This window comes from Oncorhynchus clarkii, chromosome 4 (genome assembly GCF_045791955.1).
Source record: "Oncorhynchus clarkii lewisi isolate Uvic-CL-2024 chromosome 4, UVic_Ocla_1.0, whole genome shotgun sequence".
NCBI lineage: Eukaryota > Metazoa > Chordata > Actinopteri > Salmoniformes > Salmonidae > Oncorhynchus > Oncorhynchus clarkii.
In genome coordinates this window covers 11,520,044-11,546,288 of record NC_092150.1, presented here as the reverse complement: position 1 = coordinate 11,546,288, position 26,245 = coordinate 11,520,044, and the positions used below count along the sequence as shown (strand labels likewise).

Genomic DNA, 26,245 nt, shown 5'->3' with positions numbered 1-26,245 from the left:
GCAGATGAGCAGGGACCCTGGGCATCTTTCTTTGGTGTTTTTCAGAGTCAGTAGAAAGGCCTCTTTATTGTCCTAATTTTCATAACTGTGACCTTAATTGCCTACCGTCTGTAAGCTGTCTAAACGACCGTTCCACAGTTTCAATTTCATTAATTGTTTATGGTTCATTGAACAAGCATAGGGAAACCGTGTTTAAACCCTTTACAATGAAGATCTGTGAAGTTATTTGCATTTTTACGAATTATCTTTGAAAGACAGGGTCCTGAAAAAGGGACGTTTCTTTTTTTTCTGAGTTTATTTAATGAAGCTGCCAGTTGAGGACTTGTGAGGCATCTGTTTCTCAAACTATACACTCTAATGTACTTGTCCTCTTGCTCAGTTGTGCTCCGGGGCCTCCCACTCCTCTTTCTATTCTGGTTAGAGCCCATTTGTGCTGTTCTGTGAAGGGGGTAGTACACAGCGTTGTACCAGATCTTCAGTTTATTGTCAATTTCTCGCATTGAATAGCCTTCATTTCTCAGAACAAGAATAGACTGACGAGTTTCAGAAGAAAGTACTTTGTTTCTAGCCATTTTAAGCCTGTAATTGATCCACAAATGCTAATGCTCCAGATACTCAAATAGTCTAAAGCCAGTCTAAATAGCCAGTTTTATTGCTTCTTTAATCAGAACAACAGTTTTCATCTGTGCTAACATAATTAGAAAGGGTTTTCTAATGATCAATTAGCCTTTTAAAATTATAAACTTAGATTAGCTAACACAATGTGCCATTTGAACACAGGAGTGATGGTTGCTGATAATGGGCCTCTGTAAACCTGTTTAGATATTCCATTAAAAAATCTGCCATTTCCAGCTACAATAGTCATTTACAACATTAACAATGTCTACACTGTATTTCTGATCAATTTGATGTTGTTTTAATGGACAATTTTTTAAATTTTCTTTCAAAAACAAGGACATTTCGAAGTGACCCCAAACTTTTGAACGGTAGTGTAAGTGTTTAGTCAAATCATTAGTTAGCTAACTATCTATCACATGAATTGTGCAAAAATATGATACTTAACGTTAGCTAGCTAAGCGCTAGCCAGTCAGTCAGTGGCGCTGACAGATTAAACTGGTATCAACAAAATGTGTTTCACTCTATCCCATAAAACATTACATTGCTAACTATGCATGTTTGCCAATAGTTGCAATAAATATTGTTATTGCCAAAGGTTTGCTGTAGATTCACCACTAGTGGCAAACGTTTGCAAAATCTGGCAATATTTTGTGGCACACTATCTAGTTTTGTCACTAACTAACAGGATGTTTGCAGCAACAAATTAATATTTGTAAGGGAATTTGTAAATTACTAGGTTACAAAAATGTACAAATGTGGGAGTAATGATTAATAAATGATTAATAAACTATTTACTAATCCATTATAAATGCTTTATTATGTGGAGGTATTATAAATTGCTACCACACCCTTTCACAGCAAATGATAGAGGGGACCTTTGCCCCAACACGTCTGAAGACAGACACACACACACACACACACACACACACACACACACACACACACACACACACACACACACACACACACAGCAGTGCCAGCTGCCAGTGCCAGTCAATGACATCATATCACCATTGAGTGTTATCTTTACTGACGGGGTTGTTTGTACAGTCTCAAATCCTGCTGATGGACTAAAGCTTTGATGGTTCGAACCAGCACTCACCTGCAACTACAGAGCCTTCAGAACGTATTCATACTCCTTGACTTTTTCCACATTTTGTTGTGTTACAGCCTGAATTCAAAATGGATTAAATATGTTCTTCTCTCACCCATCTACACAACACACAATACCTCATTATGACAAAGTGAAAATATGTTTTTAGACATTTTTGTTAATTCTTTGAAACTAAATACAGAAATATCTTATTTATATAAGTATTCACACCCATGTCAATACATGTTAGAATCACCTTAGGCAGTGATTAAAGCAGTGTTTTTCTGGGTAAATCTCTGAGCGCTTTCCACACCTGGATTGTACACTATTTGAACATTATTGTTTGTTTAATTCTTCCAGCTCTATCAAATTCGTTGTTGATCATTGCTATACAGCCATTTTCAAGCCGTGCCATTGATTTTCAAGTTGATTTAAGTCATAACTGTAACTCGTCCACTCAGGAACATTCAATGTCATCTTGGTAAGCAATTCCAGTGTACGATGCATTCAGAAAGTATTCAGACCCCTTTACTTTTTTCACATTTTGTTACGTTACAGCCTTATTCTAAAATGTATTAAATCTTTTTTTCCTCATCAATCTACATATAATGCCACATAATGACAAAGCAAAAACAGGTTTTTAGACATTTGTGCAACTGTATAAAAAAAACAGAAATATCACATTTACATAAGTATTCAGACCTTTTACTACTTTGTTGAAGCACCTTTGGCAGCGATTACAGCCTCGAGTATTCTTGGGTATGACTTTAAAAGCACACCTGTATTTGGTGAGTTTCTCCCATTCTTCTCTACAGATCCCCTCAAGCTCTGTCAGGTTGGATCGGGAGCGTCGCTGCACGTCTATTTTCAGGTCTCTCCAGAGATGTTCGATCGGGTTCAAGCCCGGGCTCTGGCTGGGCCACTCGAGGACATTCAGAGACTTGTCCCGAAACCAGTCCTGCGTTGTCTTGGCTGTGTGCTTAGGGTCGTTGTCCTGTTGGAAGGTGAACCAAAAAATGTCTGCAGCACTGAAGCTCCCAAGAACACAGTGGCCTCCATCATTCTTAAATGTAAGAAGTTTGTTGGAACCACTGGACGCCCTGCCAAACTGAGTAATCGAGGGAGAAGGGCCTTGGTCAGTGAGGTGACCAAGAATCCGATGGTCACTCTGACAATGCTCCAGAGTTCCTCTGTGGAGATGGGAGAACCTTCCAGAAGGACAGCCATCTCTGCAGAACTCCACCAATCAGGCCTTTATGGTAGAGTGACCAGACGGAAGCCACTCCTCAGTAAAAGGACGATGACACCCCGCTTGGAGTTTGCCAAAAGGCACCTAAAGACTCTCAGACCATGAGAAACAAGATTCTCTGGTCTGATGAAATCAGATTTAACTTGGCCTGAATGCAAAGCGTCATGTCTGGAGGAAACCTGGCCCCATCCCTACGGTGAAGCATGGTGGTGGCAGCATCATGCTGTGAGGATATTTTTCAGCAGCAGGCTGGGAGACTAGTCGGGATCGAGGGAAAGATGAACGTAGAAAAGTACAGAAAGATCCTTGATGAAAATCTGCTCCAGAGCGCTCAGGACCTCAGACTGCTGCGAAGGTTCCAGAGTTTAAGAGGATCTGCATAGAAGAATGGGAGAAACTCCCCAAATACAGGTGTGCCGAGCTTGTAGCGTCATACCCATGAATGCACTGTTTGTCTGAACAAAAATATTAACGCAACATGTAAAGTGTTGGTCCCATGTTTCATGAGCTGAAATAAAAGATATAAAAAATGTTCCATAAGCACAACAAGCTTATTTCCCTCAAATATTGTGAGCAAACTTGTTTACATCCCTGTTAGTGAGCATTTCTCCTTTGCCAAGGCAATTCATCCACCAGACGGGTGTGGCATATCAAGAAGCTGGTTAATCAGCATGACCATTACACAGGTGCAACTTGTGCTGAGGGCAATAAAAGGCCCCCGAAATGTTGTGTCACACAACACCTTGCCACTGTTGTCTCACGTTTTGAGGGAGTGTGCAATTGGCATGCTGAATGCAAGAATTTCCAACAGAGTAGTTGTCAGAGAATGATCACACCCATCATTATCTTATTTCCCAGCATGCTGGATTGCTGGTAGATTTTTTTTTAAATTGTTTGTTTCAATATCTTTGTTTGTGCATTTACTTTGATTGATTGATTAACCTTATGTTACACAAAGATAAATAACATACATTTTCTAAATGAATCCAATCAGTTAGTTAGATTTCTTTTGCACCCATTACTGTAATGTTTGTTCCAGTTCAGATTATCTGGGTAGTCCCAATCCGCACACTCATTCTGAGTGCATGTTGCATTTGAAGGAAACATCTCAAGGTGTCTGGATTCTAACACATCACTTTACAAGCCAGCAAAATGTGACTTGTGGGTAGGGTGGCACAATTCTGTTAACTTTGGCAAAATTCCCAGGATTTCCAGAAATTCTGGTTGGGAATTTACTGGAACGGAAGCAGGAAATTCAACCAGGATTTTGGAATAATCTCGGAGTTTTGTAAACCTACTTGCAAGCCTTATAACAAATGGTATGAAGGATGACCTTACAGGGTACTTGTGATGTTACATTTGATAGCAGAGCTCAGAGGAATGCTTAAAAATGGCTGTGCAGTGTGCCGATCCCTGTATCACTTCATCCATGTTTAGAATTGTTTTCATCACCTGCATCCTGTATTCAAAATGACTGCCAAGGTTGGGCAGACTAAGCTACAGGACTACCTGAAGTATCTAAAGTGGAACAACCATTTCAGGAACAGGGGCAATAAATCCAAGCAACATATTTAATTCGTTTAGAACATTCTATCATTTATATTTGAGTAGCATAAGGGGATTCAAATTTAAAAATCTATCATGCACAAATAATTTAAAAAAAGAAACCTGCAATATAGTTTGCTGGGAAATATGATAATGATGGTAGTGGTTTTGATTCAAAGTGATGTGTATGAGTTTCAGGCTCCTGTATCAGGGTAAAAGTAGGCCCTCGAAATAACGCTTATTTTGTTGATTATTTTTGAATGATACCATATTCACTTAGGATCTCACTTGGTGAAGTACATATAACCGAAAATGTCTCTGTCACTAACAAATACAGTCATTTGTGGTAACTCTACAATTTACTCGAGGCAAGGCACTCTGGGAAATATTTGAATACGGCTTTACACTAAGCAGTATGTTAATTTAACACTGTTCCCATGTCTACATGGGTCACAGACTCAACACTGTCAGTGTTCATGTGTTTGTTTTTAAACACGGGTATATATGCTGTGTCTGTCTTCTCTGCAGCAGCAGTTGAAATCATTAGGTTTCGACCTAGAACATTTTATGCTCTCACTGCGGGCCATTTTCCCTACTGCCTGTGTCATGTTTGTTGCTCATAATGTCCTATTTGAAGCCAGACCTCTCGTTATTGTACACAGATAAAACACCCGCTGAGAGGCAGATCTGGGGGGGTGTGAGGTCTTAGACTCACAGGCCAGTAACGGAGGGAAAAACGCTCTCCCACTCCCTCCCTCCCTTCTTCTCTTTCTGTGGAGGAGGTAAGAGAAAAGAGACTCTACTTACATCCTGCTGTGATGCTCTCTCTCAATTTCAATTTAAGGGGCTTTAATGGTATGGGAAACATATGTTTACATATACAAGTGAAATAGATAATAAACAAAAGTGAAATTAACAATATAAAATGAACAGTAAACATTACACTTACAAAATGTCCAAATGATCAGAGATACTTCATCTCTCTGTCTCTGTCTCTGTCTCTGTCACTGTCTCTCTATTTCTGTCTCTCTCTGTCTCTGTCTCTGTCACTGTCTCTCTATTTCTGTCTCTCTCTCTCTCTCTCTCTGTCTCTGTCACTGTCTCTCTATTTCTGTCTCTCTCTCTCTCTCTCTCTGTCTCTGTCACTGTCTCTCTATTTCTGTCTCTCTCTCTCTCTGTCTCTGTCACTGTCTCTCTATTTCTCTCTCTCTCTCTCTGTCTCTGTCTCTCTATTTCTGTCTCTCTATTTCTGTCTCTCTCTCTCTCTCTATGTATGTCTCTGTCTCTCTCTCTCTCTCTCTCTCTCTCTCTCTCTCTCTCTCTCTCTCATCATTTCAATTTGCTGTATTGGCATTACGTAACAACGTACATATTGCCAAAGCATGCTTTGGAGATTAAGTGAGACATTTACAATATTAATGTAATTAAAATAATAATAATCAAGATTGCCAACGGGACAATCAGTAACAATAATAATCAAGGGTAAAAATAACCATACAATTAACAATAACAATGGCATGAAGGACATGTGCAGGTTGGTTTGTCTCTCAATCTCTCTGTCTCTCGCTCTTTCTCTCTCCATCTCTCTGCTCGCTCTCCCCCTCTCCCTCTCTCGCTCTCACTCTCACTCTCACTCTCCTCAATTCAATTTAAAGGCCTTTATTGACATGGGAAACATATGTTTACATTGCCAAAGCAAGTGAAATAGATAATAAACTAAAGTTAAATATACAATAAAAAATGAACAGTAAACATTACACTCACAGAAGTTTCAAAGGAATAGAGACATTTGGAATGTCATATTATGGCTATGCACAGTGTTATAACTATACAAATGCAAAATGGGTTGTATTTACAGTGGTGTTTGTTCTCTACTGGTTGCTGCTGTGATGGCACACTGTGGTATTTCACCCAGTAGATATGGGAGTTTATCAACATTTGATTTGTTTTTCGAATTCTTTGTGGGTCTGTGTAATCTGAAGGGAATATGTGTTTCTATGGTCAAACATTTAGCAGGAGGTTAGGAAGTGCAGCTCAGTTTCCACCTCATTTTGTGGGCAGTGTGCACATAGCCTGTCTTCTCTTGAGAACCAGGTGTCCTTTCGGCGGCTTTTCTCAATAGCAAAGCTATGCTCACTGAGTCTGTACATAGTCAAAGAGTTCCTTCATTTTGGGTCAGTCACAGTGGTCAGGTATTCTGCCACTGTGTACTTTCTGTTTAGGGCAGTTGTTTTTTTTAGGGCAGTAGTTTGCTCTGTATTTTTGTAAATTCTTTCCAATGTGTCAAGTAATTATCTTTTTGTTTTCTCATGATTTGGTTGGGTCTAATTGTGTTGCTGTCCTGGGACTCTGTGGGGTCTGTTTGTGTTTGTGAACAGAGCCCCAGGACCAGCTTGCTTAGGGGGCTCTTCTCCAGGTTAATTTCTCTGTCGGTGATGGGTTTGTTATGGAAGGTTTGGGAATCGCTTTGTTTTAGGGGGTAGTAGAATTTAACGGCTCTTTTCTGGATTTTGATAATTAGCCGGTATCAGCCTAATTCTGCTCTGCATGCATTATTTGGAGTTTTACTTTGTACACAGAGGATATTTTTGCAGAATTCTGCATGCAGTCTCAATTTGGTGTTTGTCCATTTTGTGAATTCTTGGTTGGTGAGTGGACCCCACGCTCCCATCCCACGCTCTCTCCCTGCCTCTCTCTCACTCCTCTCTTATCTTTCTCCGTTGTACCTATGCAACACCTGCATTGTTAATGGTAAAAACAGCAGTATGGTAGTGTAGTGCTGCTGCCTGCTGGCTGGTGAAGGGGGAGGGACTGAGTCTTTTCATATGCTGCAGTATGTCAACTCCAGAGGTTATTGACCTCTAACAATGCAGTAATCATTATCTCTTTCTCTCTCTCTCTCTCTCTCTCTCTCTCTCTCTCTCTCTCTCTCTCTCTCTCTCTCTCTCTCTCTCTCTCTCTCTCTCTCTCTCTCTCTCTCTCTCTCTCTCTCTCTCTCTCTCTCTCTCTCTCTCTCTCTTCAATTCAATTCAATTCAAGGGCTTTATTTTCATGGGAAACATATGTTAACATTGCCAAAGCAAGTGAACCCAGATGGTATCAGTGGACTCAGATGGTATCAGTGGACTCAGATGGGTATCAGTGGACTCAGATGGTATCAGTGGACTCAGATGGGTATCAGTGGACTCAGATGGGTATCAGTGGACTCAGATGGGTATCAGTGGACTCAGATGGGTATCAGTGGACTCAGATCGGTATCAGTGGACTCAGATCGGTATCAGTGGACTCAGATTGGTATCAGTGGACTCAGATCGGTATCAGTGGACTCAGATGGGTATCAGTGGACTCAGATGGTATCAGTGGACTCAGATGGGTATCAGTGGACTCAGATGGGTATCAGTGGACTCAGATCGGTATCAGTGGACTCAGATCGGTATCAGTGGACTCAGATGGTATCAGTGGACTCAGATGGGTATCAGTGGACTCAGATGGTATCAGTGGACTCAGATTGGTTCAGTTGACTCAGATGGTATCAGTGGACTCAGATTGGTTCAGTGGACTCAGATGGTATCAGCGGACTCAGATGGGTGTCAGTGGACTCAGATGGGTATCAGTGGACTTGGGTGGGTTCAGTGGACTCGGGTGGGTTCAGCGGACTCGGGTGGGTTCAGCGGACTCGGGTGGGCTCAGTGGACTCAGATGAGTTCGGTGGACTCAGATGGGTATCAGTAGACTGAGATGGGTGTCAGTGGACTCAGGATGGGTGTCAGTGGACTCAGAATGGGTGTCAGTGGACTCAGATGGTGTCAGTGGACTCAGATGTGTTCAGTTAACTAAGATGGGTTCAGTGGACTCTGATGGGTTCAGTTAACTCTGATGGGTTCAGTTAACTCTGATGGGTTCAGTGGACTCTGATGGGTTCAGTGGACTCTGATGGGTTCAGTGGACTCAGATGGGTGTCAGTGGACTCAGATGTGTTCAGTTAACTCAGATGGGTTCAGTGGACTCTGATGGGTTCAGTGGACTCTGATGGGTTCAGTGGACTCAGATGGGTTCAGTGGACTGCTGTACTGGAGGTTGTGTTTAAACGCAGACTAGGTGGTCAGGTTGAGATGCTATCTCCCCTCTCAGATGGTCACTGACCACACAACAGTAAAGACGGGGAACAACAGTCTTTTACAGGTGTTGTAGATGTGTTAGAAACATGACACGACATACTGTACTCATCCATCCATTTTGTACTCATCATCCATTCTGTACTCATCCATCCATTTTGTACTCATCATCCATTTTGTACTCATCCATCCATTCTGTACTCCTCCTTTCTGTACTCCTCCTTTCTGTACTCATCCATCCATTCTGTACTCCTCCGTTCTGTACTCATTTATTTTGTACTCATCCATCCATTACTCATCCATTTTGCATCACTGGCATTTGCTGACTCAAAAACATGTTTTCACTTTTTCTTCATGGAGTATTCTATGCCGATGGGTCAGGAAAAACATGCATCAGTCACCTCTGTATCTGTCGGCCAAGACACTCTGGTACGGCTGCTGTGTAACATGAAGCACAAACACACATTGACACACACACACACACACACACACACACACACACACACACACACACACACACACACACACACACACACACACACACACACACAGACACACACACACTGACACACACACACACACACACACTGAGGCATGCACACAAACACACACTATTGCAGAGTAATAGACTCTCTGATACACACTATAGACCTGTGTGTCTACCATGACCCACTGCATGGTAAAGCTCACAGAGAAAGACAAGGGGGCCACTCAGCAGTGAACAGTGGTCTTGGAGGAAGTGTTGTTTTGCCCAGCAGCTATAGTGTAGTCTTTATGCTATCTGAAGGTCGGAGGGAGCGCATGAAAACAACACGAAGAAAAGGGTTAAAGAACCCCCTTTCAGTGGTGTTTTAGAGCTGCAATGCGATAGGCTAGGCGCTGGTCATGTGACCAAAACCTGCCTGACAACATGGAGAAGGAGCCTGACTGGCGTGTCACACACACAGCATAGACAAACACAGGCGCATGCTCGCATCTCTTCCTCTTTTACAAACACATTGTGACAAAGCCTCTACAGCATGCTGATGCATTGAACGTGCTTGAACTGCCCATTTACACACATGCATTTGGATGGAATGTTTTGTATTTAACAGATAATATGTCCTCATTATTTAGACGTTATTTACTGTTACAGCATTGCTTCCTGGATATCAATGTGAAAATCCCTTTAGATTTTTTTTTTACTCTGTCCAGATGGTGTAATACTTTGCTATGTTCCCAAATGTTGTTTCGGTAACCCCATGCACCACCCACCCAACCCCCTCTATATCATAAGATTTAAAAATGAAGATAAATGTGTGTTTTAATACAAACAGCAGTTTTTATCAGTGCAACTTTTTGTACTCATGGATTATGACAACTTCATATTCCTTTTGCAATGAATGATACTAACCCTAACCTCCATTGACATCTTCTTGCTCACTGGTGTTTCTACAGGTTGAGATGGGCAGGAAACAGGAAGTGGTGGTGTACGACCAGAGTTCCAAAGAGGCGGGGCAACTGTCCAAAGATGGTTTTGTCCACATCCTGTTGGGCAAGCTGGAGGGCACCTTCCATCGAGTCTCCCTGCTCACAGGTAGGCACTTGCTGTGTGTGTGTGTGTGTGTGTGTGTGTGTGTGTGTGTGTGTGTGTGTGTGTGTGTGTGTGTGTGTGTGTGCGTGCGTGCGTGGGAACCACCATCCTGGAATCAGTGTTTACAAGCAGATGGTGTTTCACAGCTGATCCAAAGTCAGTTCCTGTGTGTAAATAACAATGTGGCCTGCATTGAACAAGTAGGCATGGTGCAGTGTGCCATGCTTCTGTTTGGACAGCAGGTATCACTAGTGAGCATCATCTGTAATCGTGTTCATCATTCTTTCACTCACTCATTATATGTTCTACTCGCACATGGTTAATAATGCATTTATTTATTATATGACATATTGGTCACTCTGTCGATGGAAGGAAGGAATAGGAAAATAGTCATTGTGAACATCTATGAGTTTTGCATTGCAAACCTCTCCTAAGAGTCCCCCACCCCTCTCTCTTTCATTCTCCAAGCCCTTTGAAATTGAGGCTTAAGCTTAAATTCAAATATGAATACCTGTTTCTCAAATCAGCCAGTCTTATTTACCATGCTTAATATCTTTTTCCTTTTGGCTGGTAAGCACCCTCAGAGTTAGAAAGGAGGCCTGACGCGGGTATTAATCTGAGACTTAATACCTTCTCAGTATCTATCTAGGACTGCAGCGCTGCAGAGAGACAGTGGCAGTAAGCACACAGATGCTCACACACACACGCAATAATCTCCCTCACTCAGGATTGGGAGAGAGACAGTGTGTGTATGTGTTTGTGTAAAGATGTTTCCTACCCCTGCAAATCTCCAAAAGCATAGTAAGATTCACACATATTCACACACACACACACATATTCACACACACACACACACACACACACATATTCACACACACACACACACACACACACACACACACACACACACACACACACACACACACACACACACACACAAAGTAAGCCTGGAATTTTCCATTTCAGCTTTTTGATGAGGCTACCACCTATCCCTCTTCTCAGTCTTTCTGCATCTCTCACTCTCTCTCTCTCTCTCTCTCTCTCTGTATGTCTCTCTCTCTCTCTCTCTCTCTCTCTCTCTCTCTCTCTCTCTCTCTGTCTCTCTCCCTTTCTCTGTGTCTCTCTCTCTCTCTCTCTCCCTCTCTCTCTATGTGTGTGTCTCTCTCTCTCTTTCTCCCGTTCTCTGCTGTTTCCACGACAACAGTGGAAGAGAATATGCTGGTGGATGATTCAACCAATGGGAAAGACTTTTGCTTTGTGAAATCGGGGTCAGTGGTGTTAACAGTCATAGCGGAATAATGTGTGTGTATGTGTCTGTATGCATGCATGCATTCGTGTGTGTGTTTCGGGGTCATGTGCGTTAACAGTGGTCTCTGTTAACAGTGGTCTCAGCACTGGCAGGGTAGCATGGAAGTGACGGCCTCAGAGGTCAATCTGTGCCAGCTTGACCATCTGACGTCTGGTCATCCATCGTGTGACATTGGTTCTGGCGTCTGGTCACACGGGTGTTAATTGCCGTTTTTCACCTGTTTCTCTTCTTCAGTCTTCAGCATCAGAATTAGACCTTCAGTTAACAAAGTTCATTTATTTCCCCCATCCTCTATCTCTATCCTCAGATTCATTTAACAGTTATTCTGGTTTAATTGTCTCAGAATACCCAGGGAATACCCCATTCCCCCCCTCCCCAGTCTTCAGGGAACAAGGCCTGATTTATGATGTCATTAACGGTGCCAATGACTTCATACCCGAGGGATGGCTTGATGTGGGCCCAACAGCTCACACACTCACTCACTCACACACACAATTATAAACATGTAGACTGATACACACACACACACACAATTCTAAACATGTAGACACACATAGCAGCACAGCGCTCCAAGGGAGATAAAGGAAGAGGGACGGCTAGGATAGAGAGATGAAAAGAAATCAGCCTTTAAATGGGATAGACAGAGTGAATAAAGGAATAATTGCAGCAGTTTGGTCTCGCTGTCTGGGGGAGAGTGGATTTACTGCCTAAACTGTAATGTACACACAGGCATGTTAAATGGAGGATTAAAACACACGCGTGCTGCTATGGACACACACACACACACACACACACACACACACACACACACACACACACACACACACACACACACACAAACACCAGGGCCAGTCCAGTCCCCATTGGGTGGAGCCAGTTTGTTTGTTGGTTAGCTGACAACAACACTAGAGCATAGATCTTATCCCATTGTTCTTACGTTAGCATAGCTATCATAGGAGAGAGAGGGGGAAAGAGAGAGAGAGAGAGGAAGCCAGAGAGATTTGTATGAGCAATGCAGGCATGACTATAAAATCAAATCAAATGTTATTTGTCATTTGCGCCAAATACAACAGGTGCAGGCCACAACCTTATCTTGAAATGTTTACTTACAAGCCCATAATCAACAATGCAGTTGAAGAAATGGAGTTAAGAAAATATTTACTAAATAAACTAAAGTAGAGAGAGAAGAAAAGGAGGATGTAGAGGGGGTCATCTAGTGTTAGCAGAGGTAGAGAGATATAAATTAGATGGGGAGAGACAAAGGTAGGGTCCCATTTTATTTGGATAGTCTGGATAGATGGTCTACAGATGGTCATACTATCAACACACTATCTGTTAATAAGCAACTGCTTGTCTAAGGTTACGGTTAGGATTAGCGTTAGGTTTAGAATAAGGGTTAGGATTAGGGTTAGTAAACAGTCAGTTGAAATGTTTGTCTGTAGATCATCTACAGATTAACTATCCATATTAAGTGTTACCAAAGGAAAAGATGCAGATGATGACAATGTGCCCTCTGCAGATGATGACAATGTGCCCTCTGCAGATGATGACAATGTGCCCTCTGCAGATGAGAGTATGTGAAAAGAGAGAGAATAGGAGAGGATGGAGAGAGCGAGAGCAAGCTCTGCAGATGTGGAGAGATGAGGACAAAGGCAGAGATTGGAGATAGAGAGAGAGGTAGAGAGGTAAGGGGAGATGCAGGTGTGAGAGTGTGTGTGTGGTCTGCCTGTTTTTTTTCTCAGGATTACTAAAGCTACACACCAAAGTGAGAGAGAGAGAGAGAGAGAGAGAGAGAGAGAGAGAGAGAGAGAGAGAGAGAGAGAGAGAGAGAGAGAGAGAGAGAGAGAGAGAGAGAGAGAGAGAGAGAGAGAGAGAGAGAGAGAGAGAGAGAGAGAGAGAGAGAGAGAGAGAGAGAGAGAGAGAGAGAGAGAGAGAGAGAGAGAGAGAGAGAGTGCCGCTTGTGCCTAGATGCCCTACATTGGCAATGGGAAAATAAATGGTAAGCAGATGTTATTGGTCACATACACATGGTAAGCAGATGTTATTGGTCACATACACATGGTAAGCAGATGTTATTGGTCACATACACATGGTAAGCAGATGTTATTGGTCACATACACATGGTAAGCAGATGTTATTGGTCACATACACATGGTAAGCAGATGTTATTGCAAGTGTAGTGAAATGCTTGTGCTTTTTGTTCTGACAGTGCAACAATATCTAGCATGTAATCTAACAATTCCACAGCAACTACCTAAAACACACACATCTAAGTAAATGTATGGAATAAGAATATATACAATACCGTTCCAAACTTCGGGGTCACTTCAAAATGTCCTTGTTTTTGAAAAAATGTTGTGCATTAAAATAACATCAAATTAATCAGAAATACAGTATAGACCTTGTTAAGGTTGTAAATTACTATTGTAGCTCGAAACGGCTGATTTGTAATGGAATATCTACATAGGCGTACAGAGGCCCATAATCAGAAACCATCACTCCTGTTCCAATGGCACGTTGTATTAGCTAATCCAAATTTATCATTTTAAAAGGCTAATTGATCATTAGAAAACTATTTTTCAATTATGTTAACACAGCTGAAAACTGTTGTTCTGATTAAAAAAGCAATTAAACTGGCCTTCTGTAGACTAGTTGAGTATCTGGAGCATCAGCATTTATAGGTTCGATTACAGGCTCAAAATGGCTAGAAACAAAGAACTTTCTTCTGAAACTCGTCAGTCTATTCTTGTTCTGAGAAATGAAGGCTATTCCATACGAGAAATTGCCAACAGACTGAAGATGTCGTACAACGCTGTATACTACTCCCTTCACAGAATAGCGCAAACTGGTTCTAACCAGAATAGAAAGAGGAGTTGGAGGCCCCAGTGCACAACTGAGAAAGAGGACAAGTCCTCAACTGACAGGTTCATTAAATAGTGCCCGCAAAACACCAGTCTCAACTTCAACAGAGAAGAGGCAACTCTGGGATGCAGGCCTTCTACGCGCGGGGAGAAGAGTTAGGATTTCAGATGTTTTCAGAAGATAGGAAGAGACTCTGCTGTCCTAGCTTCAGGGGGAAGCTGGTTCTACCTTTGGTGTGCCAGGACAGAGAAGAGCTTTGACTGCCCCCATAGGGGTCAGAGGGCCAGGAGACCAGAGGTGGCAGAACGGAGTACTCGGGTTGGGGTTGTAGGGTTTGAGCAGAGCCTGGAGGTAGGGAGGGGCAATTCCTCAGTTCCTCATAGGCAAGTACCATGTCTTGTAGTGGATGCAAGCTTTGACTGGGAGCCAGAGGAGTGCGTGAAGGAGCAGGGTCACATTGGAGAACTTAGGAAGACTGAACACCAGGCGGGCTGGAGCGTTCTGGATAAGTTGCAAGGGTCTGATGGCACAGCAGAATGGAGATGACAAGTTCCTTGATTAGGACCTGCGCCTGTTCCTGTGTGAGGTTGGTTCATACTCTACGGATGTTGTAGAGCATCAACCTGCAGGAGTGAGTCACTGCTTTGATGTTTGCAGAGAACGACAGGGTGTTGTCCAGAGTAACGCGAAGGTTTTTGCACTCTGTGAGGGGGACACCGTGGAATTGTCAACCTTGATGGAGAGGTCTTTGAGCGGGTAGGCCTTCCCCGGGAGGAAAAGAAGCTCCGACTTGTTGAGGTTGAGCTTTAGGTAATGGGCTAACATCTAACATCTGTCAGCCACGCAGAGATACATGTCACCACTTAGGTGTCAGATGGGGGAAGGAGAAAAGTAGTTGAGAGTCCCTGAGGGACACCAGTAGTGAGAGTACGGACCCCAGATCCTCTTCACATCATCTGGTAGGAGTGGCCTGTCAGGTAAGAGTGTGCAGAGTCTGAGATGCCCAGGCCTGAGAGGGTGGAGAGGAGGATCTGATGATTCACGGTAGAGGTCGACTTATTATGATTTTTCAACGCCGATACCGATTATTGGAGGGCCAAAAAAAAGCCGATACCGATTAATCGGACGATTTTTATTTATTTATTTGGAATAATGACAATTACAACAATACTGAATGAACACTTTTATTTTAACTTAAAATAATACATCAATAAAATCAATTTAGCCTCAAATAAATAATGAAACATGTTAAATTTGGCTTAAATAATGCAAAAACAAAGTGTTGGAGAAGAAAGTGAAAGTGCAATATGTGTCATGTAAGAAAGCTAACGTTTCAGTTCCTTGCTCAGAACATGAGAACATATGAAAGCTGGTGGTTCCTTTTAACATGAGTCTTCAATATTCTCATGTAATAAGTTTTAGGTTGTAGTTATTATAGGAATTATAGGACTATTTATCTCTATAACATTTGTATTTCATTAACCTTTCTATTGGATGTTCTAATAGGCACTTTAGTATTGCCAGTGTAACAGTATAGCTTCCGTCCCTCTCCTCGCTCCTCCCTGGGCTCAAACCAGGGTTACATCGAAAACAGCCACCCTCGAAGCATCGTTATCCATTGCTCCACAAATGCCGCGGCCCTTGCAGAGCAAGGGGAACAACTATTTCAAGGTCTCAGAGCGAGTGCACACCCCGCTAACTAGCGCACACCCCGCTAACTAGCTAGCCATTTCAGATCGGTTACACCAGCCTAATCTCGGGAGTTGATAGGCTTGAAGTCATAAACAGCTCAATGCTTGAAGCACAACGAAGAGCTGCTGGCAAAACGCACGAAAGTGCTGTTTGAATGAATGCTTACGAGCCTGCTGCTGCCTACCACCACTCAGTCAGACTGCTCTATCAAATAACAAATCATAGACTTAATTATACCATAATAACACACAGAAATATGAGCGTTAGGTCATTAATATGGTCAAATCCGGAAACTATCATTTAGAAAACAGATATAGATATATAGATATACCTCTCCTTAAAAACTTAATGTATAAAGCAAACCATGCAATAATCTGAGACGGCGCTCAGAAAATAAATACAATTATCCACCATGTTGGAGTCAACACAAATCACATGATAAATATTCCCTTACCTTTTTTTTATTTTTTATTAAAGTTTTTACCCCTTTTTTTCTCCCCAATTTCGTGGTATCCAATTGTTGTAGTAGCTACTATCTTGTCTCATCGTTACAACTCCCGTACGGGCTCGGGAGAGACGAAGGTTGGAAGTCATGCGTCCTCCGATACACAACCCAACCAAGCCGCACTGCTTCTTAACACAGCGCGCATCCAACCCGGAAGCCAGACGCACCAATGTGTCAGAGGAAACACCGTGCACCTGGCAACCTTGGTTAGCGCGCACCACAATCGGTGTCCAAAAATGTCAATTACTGATTGTTATGAAAACTTGAAATCGTCCCTAATTAATTGGCCATTCCGATTAATCAGTCGACCTCTAGTTCACGGTGTTAAAGGCACTGGATAGATTTAGGAGGATGAGAACAGAGGAAAGAAGTCTCGGTTGACTGATCCGCCTTAAAGCCTGACTGGTTAGGGTCAAGAAGATTGTTCTGAGAGAGTTGGCCAGAGACAACTCGCTCAAGTGTTTTGGAAAGAAAAGAAGGGATACTGGTCTGTAGTCTTTGACTTCAGAGGGGTTGAGTGTTGATTTCTTGAGTAGGGGAGCAACTTTGAACATTTTGAAGTCGGAGGGGCAGCCAGTGTTCGGGTGGCCGAACCTCACTAGTCATCTGGAGAGAGAGGGGAGAAAGAGGTCTAGGCTTGGGGTAGTTCTGTGTGAGTGGTACCAGTGGACTCAATAGGCTGAGTGAATGAGGAGCGGATGTCATCAACCTTCTTTTCAAAGTGACTGACAAAGTCGTCAGCAGAGAGGGAAAGGGAGGGGTGGAGGATTAAGGAGGGAGGAGAAGGTAGAAAAGTGTACTAATCTGTTAATCCTCCTGCTATTGTGCAGCTTCTGCTACGAACTCTGAACAGGCCTGGAGGGATGACTGCAATGCTAACATGCTAACAGTTAACAGGCCTGGAGATGGCTGTAATGCTAACATGCTAACAACTAACAGGCCTAGGGTAATGGCTGTAATGCTAACAGTTAACAGGACTGGGGTAATGAGTCTCAGACTGCCTGTCAGTCTGCCAGCCTGATGAAGAAACATAAACACATCATAATAGGGTGTCATTAGGAGATGAAAGAGACTGCTCACACAACACACACACACACACACAGAAGCCGCTGTGCGAGTGCCTTTAGGCTTTGATGAGATTGGGTGTGGGTGTGACTGCACAGTCTACAATGCAAAGTTTAATCCAATTATGTGTCATTCATCTGTGCTCTTATACAATAGGGTGGCGGCCCTTGTGCGTGTGTGTGCGTGTGTGTGTGTGTGCGTGTGTGTGTGTCTGTCTGTCTGTCTGTCTGTCTGTCTGTCTGTGTGTGTGTGTGTGTGCCGCTGAGTTAATCTTGGGAGACAGACTCTCACAATGCAGCCGTTCACAGAGGCATTCCAAAACGCTATATAAAGCGGCCTGTGTGTGTTTGTATGTGTATTGGTTAGATAGACCTATTGAGGAGGTGAGATAATTCACGTCATTCCATCCTGCTGAGTGACAGTCTGTGTGTGTGTAGACGTTCATTTATTGCAGGCCTGTAGCATGACATGTCTGAGGCCTCGCCACCATTCTCAGAATGGAAGCTTTGTGTTTCTCTCTCCTTTCCAGCACTGGGTGGAAATCCCCATATCCTATTGGCTATAGACCCGGAGTAGCACACGCTTATATTCAAAGGCAGTTACAGTGTGTGTGTGTATTCAGTATTCTATATGTGGCCTGTGCAGGATTCAAACCAACAACTCCAGTATTCCAAGGACAGTGCTCTTACCAACTGAGCCAATCGGAATCAATGGCCAAATGATAATCCCAGCACATTTTACAAGCACTCAACTGCTCATACACTTAGTATAATGCCTTTTTAATGTGGGAATTAAGCCACCATAAAGTCCACTGTAATACATGGAGCATATTGCCATTTGGCACAGATTTTGTATTGAATTGCATGGCTTTTTCAAAATGTTTTCTAGCAACCTCACTACATTATTGACTACCAAATGGTTTGAGCTGAATAATGACTGGGATGTGTGTGGCCTGAAGTGGATGTATGGGATCATATGATTGGATGGTTTAGGTTCACAGCTGCATGTTGATTGGTCACAGTTGAGGTCATTGAGGTCACAGTTATTATGGTTGGCTGACATGGGTCATGGCCCTGTCTCTCGCTCTCTCTTTATTTCTCCCTCTCTCTTTCCCTCACACCTCTCCTCCAGATCTCCTTCCCCCTCTCCCCATTCACACCTCTCTACCCACCCTGTCATCCCCCTCTTCTTCCTCTCTTCCTATCTGATCCTTCAACATTACGCTCCAGGGACTCCTGCCAGATCAATGATTTCATTGAGAAGAAGCCAGTCGTGCCATTAAGAGGTGAGCTCACCATCCCACGGGAGGTCTGGCACATTATTCTCAATGACCTCCTCCCCTTCTTCCTCTCTCCTCCTCCCTCTTTCCCTCCACCTTTCTCTGTATCTCTCCCTCTGAGCTACCCCTTTCCTCGCCTTGCTGATCCCCTCCTCTTATACCTCTCCTCCACCTCCCCTCTCCTACCTTTCCCCATTTCCTACCTTTCCCCATTTCCTCTTCTTTCTGATCCCCTCTTCTCATGCCTCTCCTATCCGCTCACACTCCTCCACCTCCCCTCTCCTACCTTTCCCCATCCCCTCCTCCCTCTGCTCTCTCTCTCTCTCTCTCTCCCTCTGCTCTCTCTCTCTCACCCTCTGCTTTCTCTCTCACCCTCTGCTCTCTCTCTCTCTCTCTCTCTCTCTCTCTCTCTCTCTCACCCTCTGCTCTCTCTCTCTCACCCTCTGCTCTCTCACCCTCTGCTCTCTCTCTCTCTCTCTCTCTCTCTCTCTGCTCTCTCTCTCTCTCTCTCACCCTCTGCTCTCTCTCTCTCTCTCTCTCTCTCTCTCTCTCTCTCTCTCTCTCTCTCTCTCTCTCTCTCTCTCTCTCTCTCTCTCTCCTCCTCTCCTATTTCATGGTGCAGAGAACAGAGGTTTATATTTAGCTCCAGTCTCCTGCGGTCGTCACATCTGGCGCCAGTGGCCTGTGCGCTCTCACCCTGCCCTGTAGACACACACACACTGGAGAAAAACCTAATACTTACACTCTAAATAGTAGGCATTTTAGGTAGGTGAAAATATAACGTTTTATAGAATGTGGAATTTTGAAAATCAAGTATGCTTTTAATGCCAGAATGTTATATGCATTTCAGCTTTTCATGTAGAATCGCTGCACACTTTTGAGGAAGAGACTCATGTGTGTCTCATGTACCCAAATGAACCTATGGCGGGAATGAATGCATTGACATACAGTGCTGGCAAACACACGTACACGCCTGCACACACACGTGAACACACACACACACACACACACACACACACACACACACGTGAACACACACACACACACACACACACACAGTCCCACACACACAACTCAGAGGTACTGGTTTTCTTAGCTGTAGCAGTGTTCTATAGCAGTGTTCTATAGCAGTGTTCTGTAGCAGTGCTCTATAGCAGTGTTCTGTAGCAGTGTTCTGTAGCAGTGTTCTATAGCAGTGTTCTGTAGCAGTGTTCTGTAACAGTGTTCTGCAGCAGTGTTCTATAGCAGTGTTCTGTAGCAGTGTTCTATAGCAGTGTTCTATAGCAGTGTTCTATAGCAATGTTCTATAGCAGTGTTCTATAGCAGTGTTCTATAGCAGTGTTCTGTAGCAGTGTTCTATAGCAGTGTTCTGTAACAGTGTTCTGTAGCAGTGTTCTGTAGCAGTGTTCTATAGCAGTGTTCTATAGCAGTGTTCTGTAACAGTGTTCTGTAACAGTGTTCTATAGCAGTGTTCTGTAACAGTGTTCTGTAGCAGTGTTCTGTAGCAGTGTTCTGTAGCAGTGTTCTGTAGCAGTGTTCTGTAGCAGTGTTCTGTAGCAGTGTTCTGTAACAGTGTTCTGTAACAGTGTTCTGTAACAGTGTTCTGTAACAGTGTTCTGTAACAGTGTTCTATAGCAGTGTTCTATAGCAGTGTTCTGTAACAGTGTTCTGTAACAGTGTTCTGTAACAGTGTTCTGTAACAGTGTTCTGTAGCAGTGTTCTATAGCAGTGTTCTGTAACAGTGTTCTGTAACAGTGTTCTGTAACAGTGTTCTGTAACTGCGTTGTATTTCTGTTCTCATCATCTCCCTGCATGGCTTCACATGATGAGCTTGCTGTCATCTTCCTTTTTTCCCCTCAAAACAATGTAAACAGGCCAATGAGGTCTGTGTCTGTCTTGTCTTTGTCTGTCTGTGTGTGTGTGTGTGTTTGGTGCTGCCAAAAGTTTCCAACATGACGTGATCTAGCTGTGTCCCTGCTCTCCCTCTTCCACCTCTTCCCCCACTGGTTTAAAAGGCCACACAGACACACACAGGAAGACACACACACATACCAGAAGGTGGAGCCATGCTCTGACATAACTTTGCTATTTTGTGATTCTTTTGTCATTTATTTTTACTTTTATTTTCACAAAAATGTATCCGCTATCATTTCTCACAACCGACAAGTACTTTTGGAATATCAGATCGGCAGTTACTTATCTCAATTCCAGCTTCAACTTCGACTTCGACTCATCTGCCCTGGTCTCTTTCTGTAATTCCGACACAATTTTCGGATTGGAAATACAGGCGTTACAGAGGCAAGAGAGGGGGGGTTCTGGCAAGATTAAGGCGAAGGGAAAACCGGCGACCTCTTCCCTCCAGTCACTTGATAATAAGATGGATGACCTCCAATCGTGGGTTTGCTACCAACGGGACTCACGAAACTGCAATATGCTCTGCTTTTCTGAAACTTGGATCTTGGACAAGATACCACCCATGGTTATTCAACTCGATGAATTCTTCATTCACTGTGCAGAAAGGACAGTGGAGTCAGGGAAATCGAGAGTGGGAGGGGTTCATCAACAACAACTGGCGTGCTGACTCGAACACAGTGGAGATGTCGACCCATTGTTCACCCCTCTTGGAATACCTGATGGTCAAATGGCGACCCTTCTTCTTCCTTCTTCTTTTTCTTCTGTTATTGTGACTGTTGTATAAATTCCACCTCAGGACAAGAAAAATAACAAGCTGGCACTTAACGAACTGTATGAGGCTATAAACAAGCAGGAAAACTTACATCCAGAGCTTGCTTTTCTGGGCGACACGTCTCCCTCGCCACTAGGGGCGATAAAGTCCTAGAACACTGTTATTCTACCCACAACCAATTATACAAGGCTCTCCCTCGTCCGCCATTTGGCAAATCCGATCATGACTCTGTGCTCCTGCTTCCTGTTTACAAGCAGAAGCTCAACAGGAAGTACCCGTGATTCACTCTGTTGAAAAATGGTCACCAGAATCAAATATTATGCTACAGTACTGCTTTGCTAGCGGTGATTGGACTACATGGACTATCTAAGTTAAACCTTGTATTTTATTTTTGCACTGTTTCTATGCACACTCACAGGGCCCTACACATTCACTGTCACTCCAGCACACGTACAAACACTCACTTGATAATTTGCTCACACACGCATAATATGCACATACAGTGCCTTGCAAAAGTATTCAGCCCCCTTGAACTTTGCGACCTTTTGCCACATTTCAGGCTTCAAACATAAAGATATAAAACTGTATTTTTTTGTGAAGAATCAACAACAAGTGGGACACAATCATGAAGTGGAACGACATTTATTGGATATTTCAAACTTTTTTAACAAATCAAAAACTGAAAAATTGGGCGTGCAAAATTATTCAGCCCCTTTACTTTCAGTGCAGCAAACTCTCTCCAGAAGTTCAGTGAGGATCTCTGAATGATCCAATGTTGACCTAAATGACTAATGACGATAAATGCAATCCACCTGTGTGTAATCAAGTCTCCGTATAAATGCACCTGCACTGTGATAGTCTCAGAGGTCCGTTAAAAGCGCAGAGAGCATCATGAAGAACAAGGAACACACCAGGCAGGTCCGAGATACTGTTGTGAAGAAGTTTAAAGCCGGATTTGGATACAAAAATATTTCCCAAGCTTTAAACATCCCAAGGAGCACTGTGCAAGCGATAATATTGAAATGGAAGGAGTATCAGACCACTGCAAATCTACCAAGACCTGGCCGTCCCTCTAAACTTTCAGATCATACAAGGAGAAGACTGATCAGAGATGCAGCCAAGAGGCCCATGATCACTCTGGATGAACTGCAGAGATCTACAGCTGAGGTGGGAGACTCTGTCCATAGGACAACAATCAGTCGTATATTGCATAAATCTGGCCTTTATGGAAGAGTGGCAAGAAGAAAGCCATTTCTTAAAGATATCCATAAAAAGTGTCGTTTAAAGTTTGCCACAAGCCACCTGGGAGACACACCAAACATGTGGAAGAAGGTGCTCTGGTCAGATGAAACCAAAATTGAACTTTTTGGCAACAATGCAAAACGTTATGTTTGGCTTAAAAGCAACACAGCTGAACACACCATCCCCACTGTCAAACATGATGGTGGCAGCATCATGGTTTGGGCCTGCTTTTCTTCAGCAGGGACAGGGAAGATGGTTAAAATTGATGGGAAGATGGATGGAGCCAAATACAGGACCATTCTGGAAGAAAACAAGATGGAGTCTGCAAAAGACCTGAGACTGGGACGGAGATTTGTCTTCCAACAAGACAATGATCCAAAACATAAAGCAAAATCTACAATGGAATGGTTCAATAATAAACATATCCAGGTGTTAGAATGGCCAAGTCAAAGTCCAGACCTGAATCCAATCGAGAATCTGTGGAAAGAACTGAAAACTGCTGTTCACAAATGCTCTCCATCCAACCTCACTGAGCTCGAGCTGTTTTGCAAGGAGGAATGGGAAAAAATGTCAGTCTCTCGATGTGCAAAACTGTTAGAGACATACCCCAAGCGACTTACAGCTGTAATCGCAGCAAAAGGTGGCGCTACAAAGTATTAACTTAAGGGGGCTGAATAATTTTGCACGCCCAATTTTTCAGTTTTTGATTTGTTAAAAAAGTTTGAAATATCCAATAAATGTCGTTCCACTTCATGATTGTGTCCCACTTGTTGTTGATTCTTCACAAAAAAATACAGTTTTATATCTTTATGTTTGAAGCCTGAAATGTGGCAAAAGGTCGCAAAGTTCAAGGGGGCCGAATACTTTCGCAAGGCACTGTACATTTATACTGACTCTGCACACACCCAGTCACATACAATCATCATATGCTGCTACTCTGTTTATCATATATCCTGATGCCTATTCACCTTCCTCCTTATATCTACCTCTATAACTCCAGTATCCCTGTCATCTTACTCCTATACATATCTACCTCTATAACTCCAGTATCCCTGCACATTGTAAATATGGTACTGGAACTGACTGACCATGTACAGTACATTCGGAAAGTATTCAGACCCCTTCCCTTTTTACATATTTTGTTATGTTACAGCCTTATTCTAAAATGGATTAAATAAAAACATTTCCTCATCAATCTACACATAATATCCCATAATGACAAAGTAAAAACAGGTTTTTAGACATTTTTGCAAATGTATTTACATAAGTATTCAGACCCTTTGCTATGAGACTCCAAATGGAGCTCAGGTTTCCATTGATCATCCTTGAGATCATGAGATCATTGAGATCATCCTTGAGATCCTTGAGATGTTTCTACAACTTGATTGTGGAGTCCACCTGTGGTAAATTCAATTGATTGGACATGATTTGGAAAGGCACACACCTGTCTATAAGGTCCCACTGTTGACAGTGCATGTCAGAGCAAAAAGGAATTGTCCGTAGGGATCCGATACAGGATTGTGTCGAGGCAACATATTTGGGGAAGGGTACCAAACCCAGTGGCCTCCATCAGTCTTAAATTGAATAAGTTTGGAACCACCAAGACTCTTCCTAGAGCAATCAGGGGATAAGAGCCTTGGTCAGGGAGGTGACTAAGAATTCGATGGTCACTCTGACAGAGCTCCAGAGTTCATCTGTGGAGATGGCAGAACCTTCCAGAAGGACAACCATCTCTGCAGCAATCAGGCCTTTATGGTAGAGTGGCCAGACGTAAACCACTCCTCAGTAAAAGGCACATGACAGCCCGCTTGGTGTTTGCCAAAAGGCACCCAAAGGACTCTCAGACCTTGAAAAACAAGATTCTCTGGTCTGATGAAACCAAGATTGAACTCTTTGGCCTGAATGGAGGAAACCTGGCATCATCCGTACGGTGAAGCATGGTGGTGGACCATACAGAGATGGGCGCCCTGGCAAAAAGGATTTGGGGCATTTGGAAATGATTTTAACTTAAATATTATGTATTCATAGAGTACTGTAAATACCAGTGGAGGCTTCTCAGAGGAGGAAGGGGAGGACCATCCTCCTTAGTGAATTAAATAAAAATATTGAGAATTTTAGATAAAACTACACAAAATATATTCACGTCACCAAATAATTGATTGAAAACTAGGTCTACAGTAGCCTCTATAGCACTCTGTAGGGTAGCACCATGGTATGATAAATACACATTTAACACACACACAGTAAGGCGCTGGTGTTGTAAATACATGTTAAACACTCCCGTTGAGCCTCCTGGGCTTCTGTTTCCTGTTACAGGCTGGAGATTTTCCATCCCCGTGGCAGCAGCAGGCTACATTTGGAATTCAAGTCGAGCCTAAGGCCCCCGGTCCATCCAGTGAGGAATGCTGCAGTTTGTCATCATTCCATTCCCAGTCTTCCTCATATCCCTCCTGCTTTCACTCTCGCTCTCTTTCTCTCACACACACACATACATACACACAATAGACACAACCGTACCCATACACACATACACAACATGCACAAATTCCCACAAATACACACACCGTTTACAAACACAAACATACATACAGACACTTAGGCTGCCACAAAACCTTTGCTTCCTGCCTCTTGTGTAACAACTTCCTATTTCAGATGAGGCGAAGTGACGTCAGGGTCAGGGCGGGAGAGGGAGACGCCTATGGCGGGTGGATTGTGTGTGTGTGTGTGCGTCAAAGCCATAGGGATCCTCAGAGATCCTGTATGTATTGAATAGGGCTGGGAATTACCAGGGACCTCGCGATACAATATTGTCAACATGCTTAGGTGCCGATACGATATGTATTGCAATTCTCACGATTCTATACTGTGATTTTATTGCGATTTGATGTTCCAAACATATTTCTTACCATATGTCTGTTGCAGAGGGATAGGAGAGAGCCATGAGAAAACGAGTTTTGATCAGTCATGGAAATAACAATACTGAAAACAAATTGGCTCTCTATTTAAAAAGAAGATGGAGAACAAGCTATGAAGGAAAAATACTGTTGTTTTGGTGCAGGTACAGCCAACTAGAACAACAATAATATTACAACATTGTCAAAACGATACGATATATTGTCAATTATAAACCGGGTGGTTCGAGCCCTGAATTCTGATTGGCTAAAAATACTTTTTACTGTTCTAATTATGTTGGTGACCAGTTTTTAATAGCAATAATGCACCTTGGGGGTTTGTGGTATATGGCTAATATACCACTGCTACGGGATGTATCCAGGCACTTCACATTGCGTTGTGCATAAGAACAGCCCTTAGCCATGGTATATTGGACATATACCACACCCTCTCGGGCCTTATAGCTTAAAAACAATATCCCGATATGTAACTGTATTGATTCCTTCCCTCACCATTAGTA

General features: G+C 43.0%; 1 protein-coding gene across 1 annotated transcript in view; it reads left to right on the top strand.

Moving 5' to 3' along the window:
- The window catches only part of LOC139406431 (dual specificity protein phosphatase 8-like), an 89,236-nt gene that overhangs the window by 18,531 nt on the left and 44,460 nt on the right, over positions 1 to 26,245 (top strand). Inside the window, exon 2 of the mRNA XM_071149001.1 lies at positions 10,058 to 10,196. Coding sequence (XP_071005102.1) covers positions 10,058 to 10,196 — 139 coding nt within the window. The remainder of the gene's footprint in view (positions 1 to 10,057; positions 10,197 to 26,245) is intronic.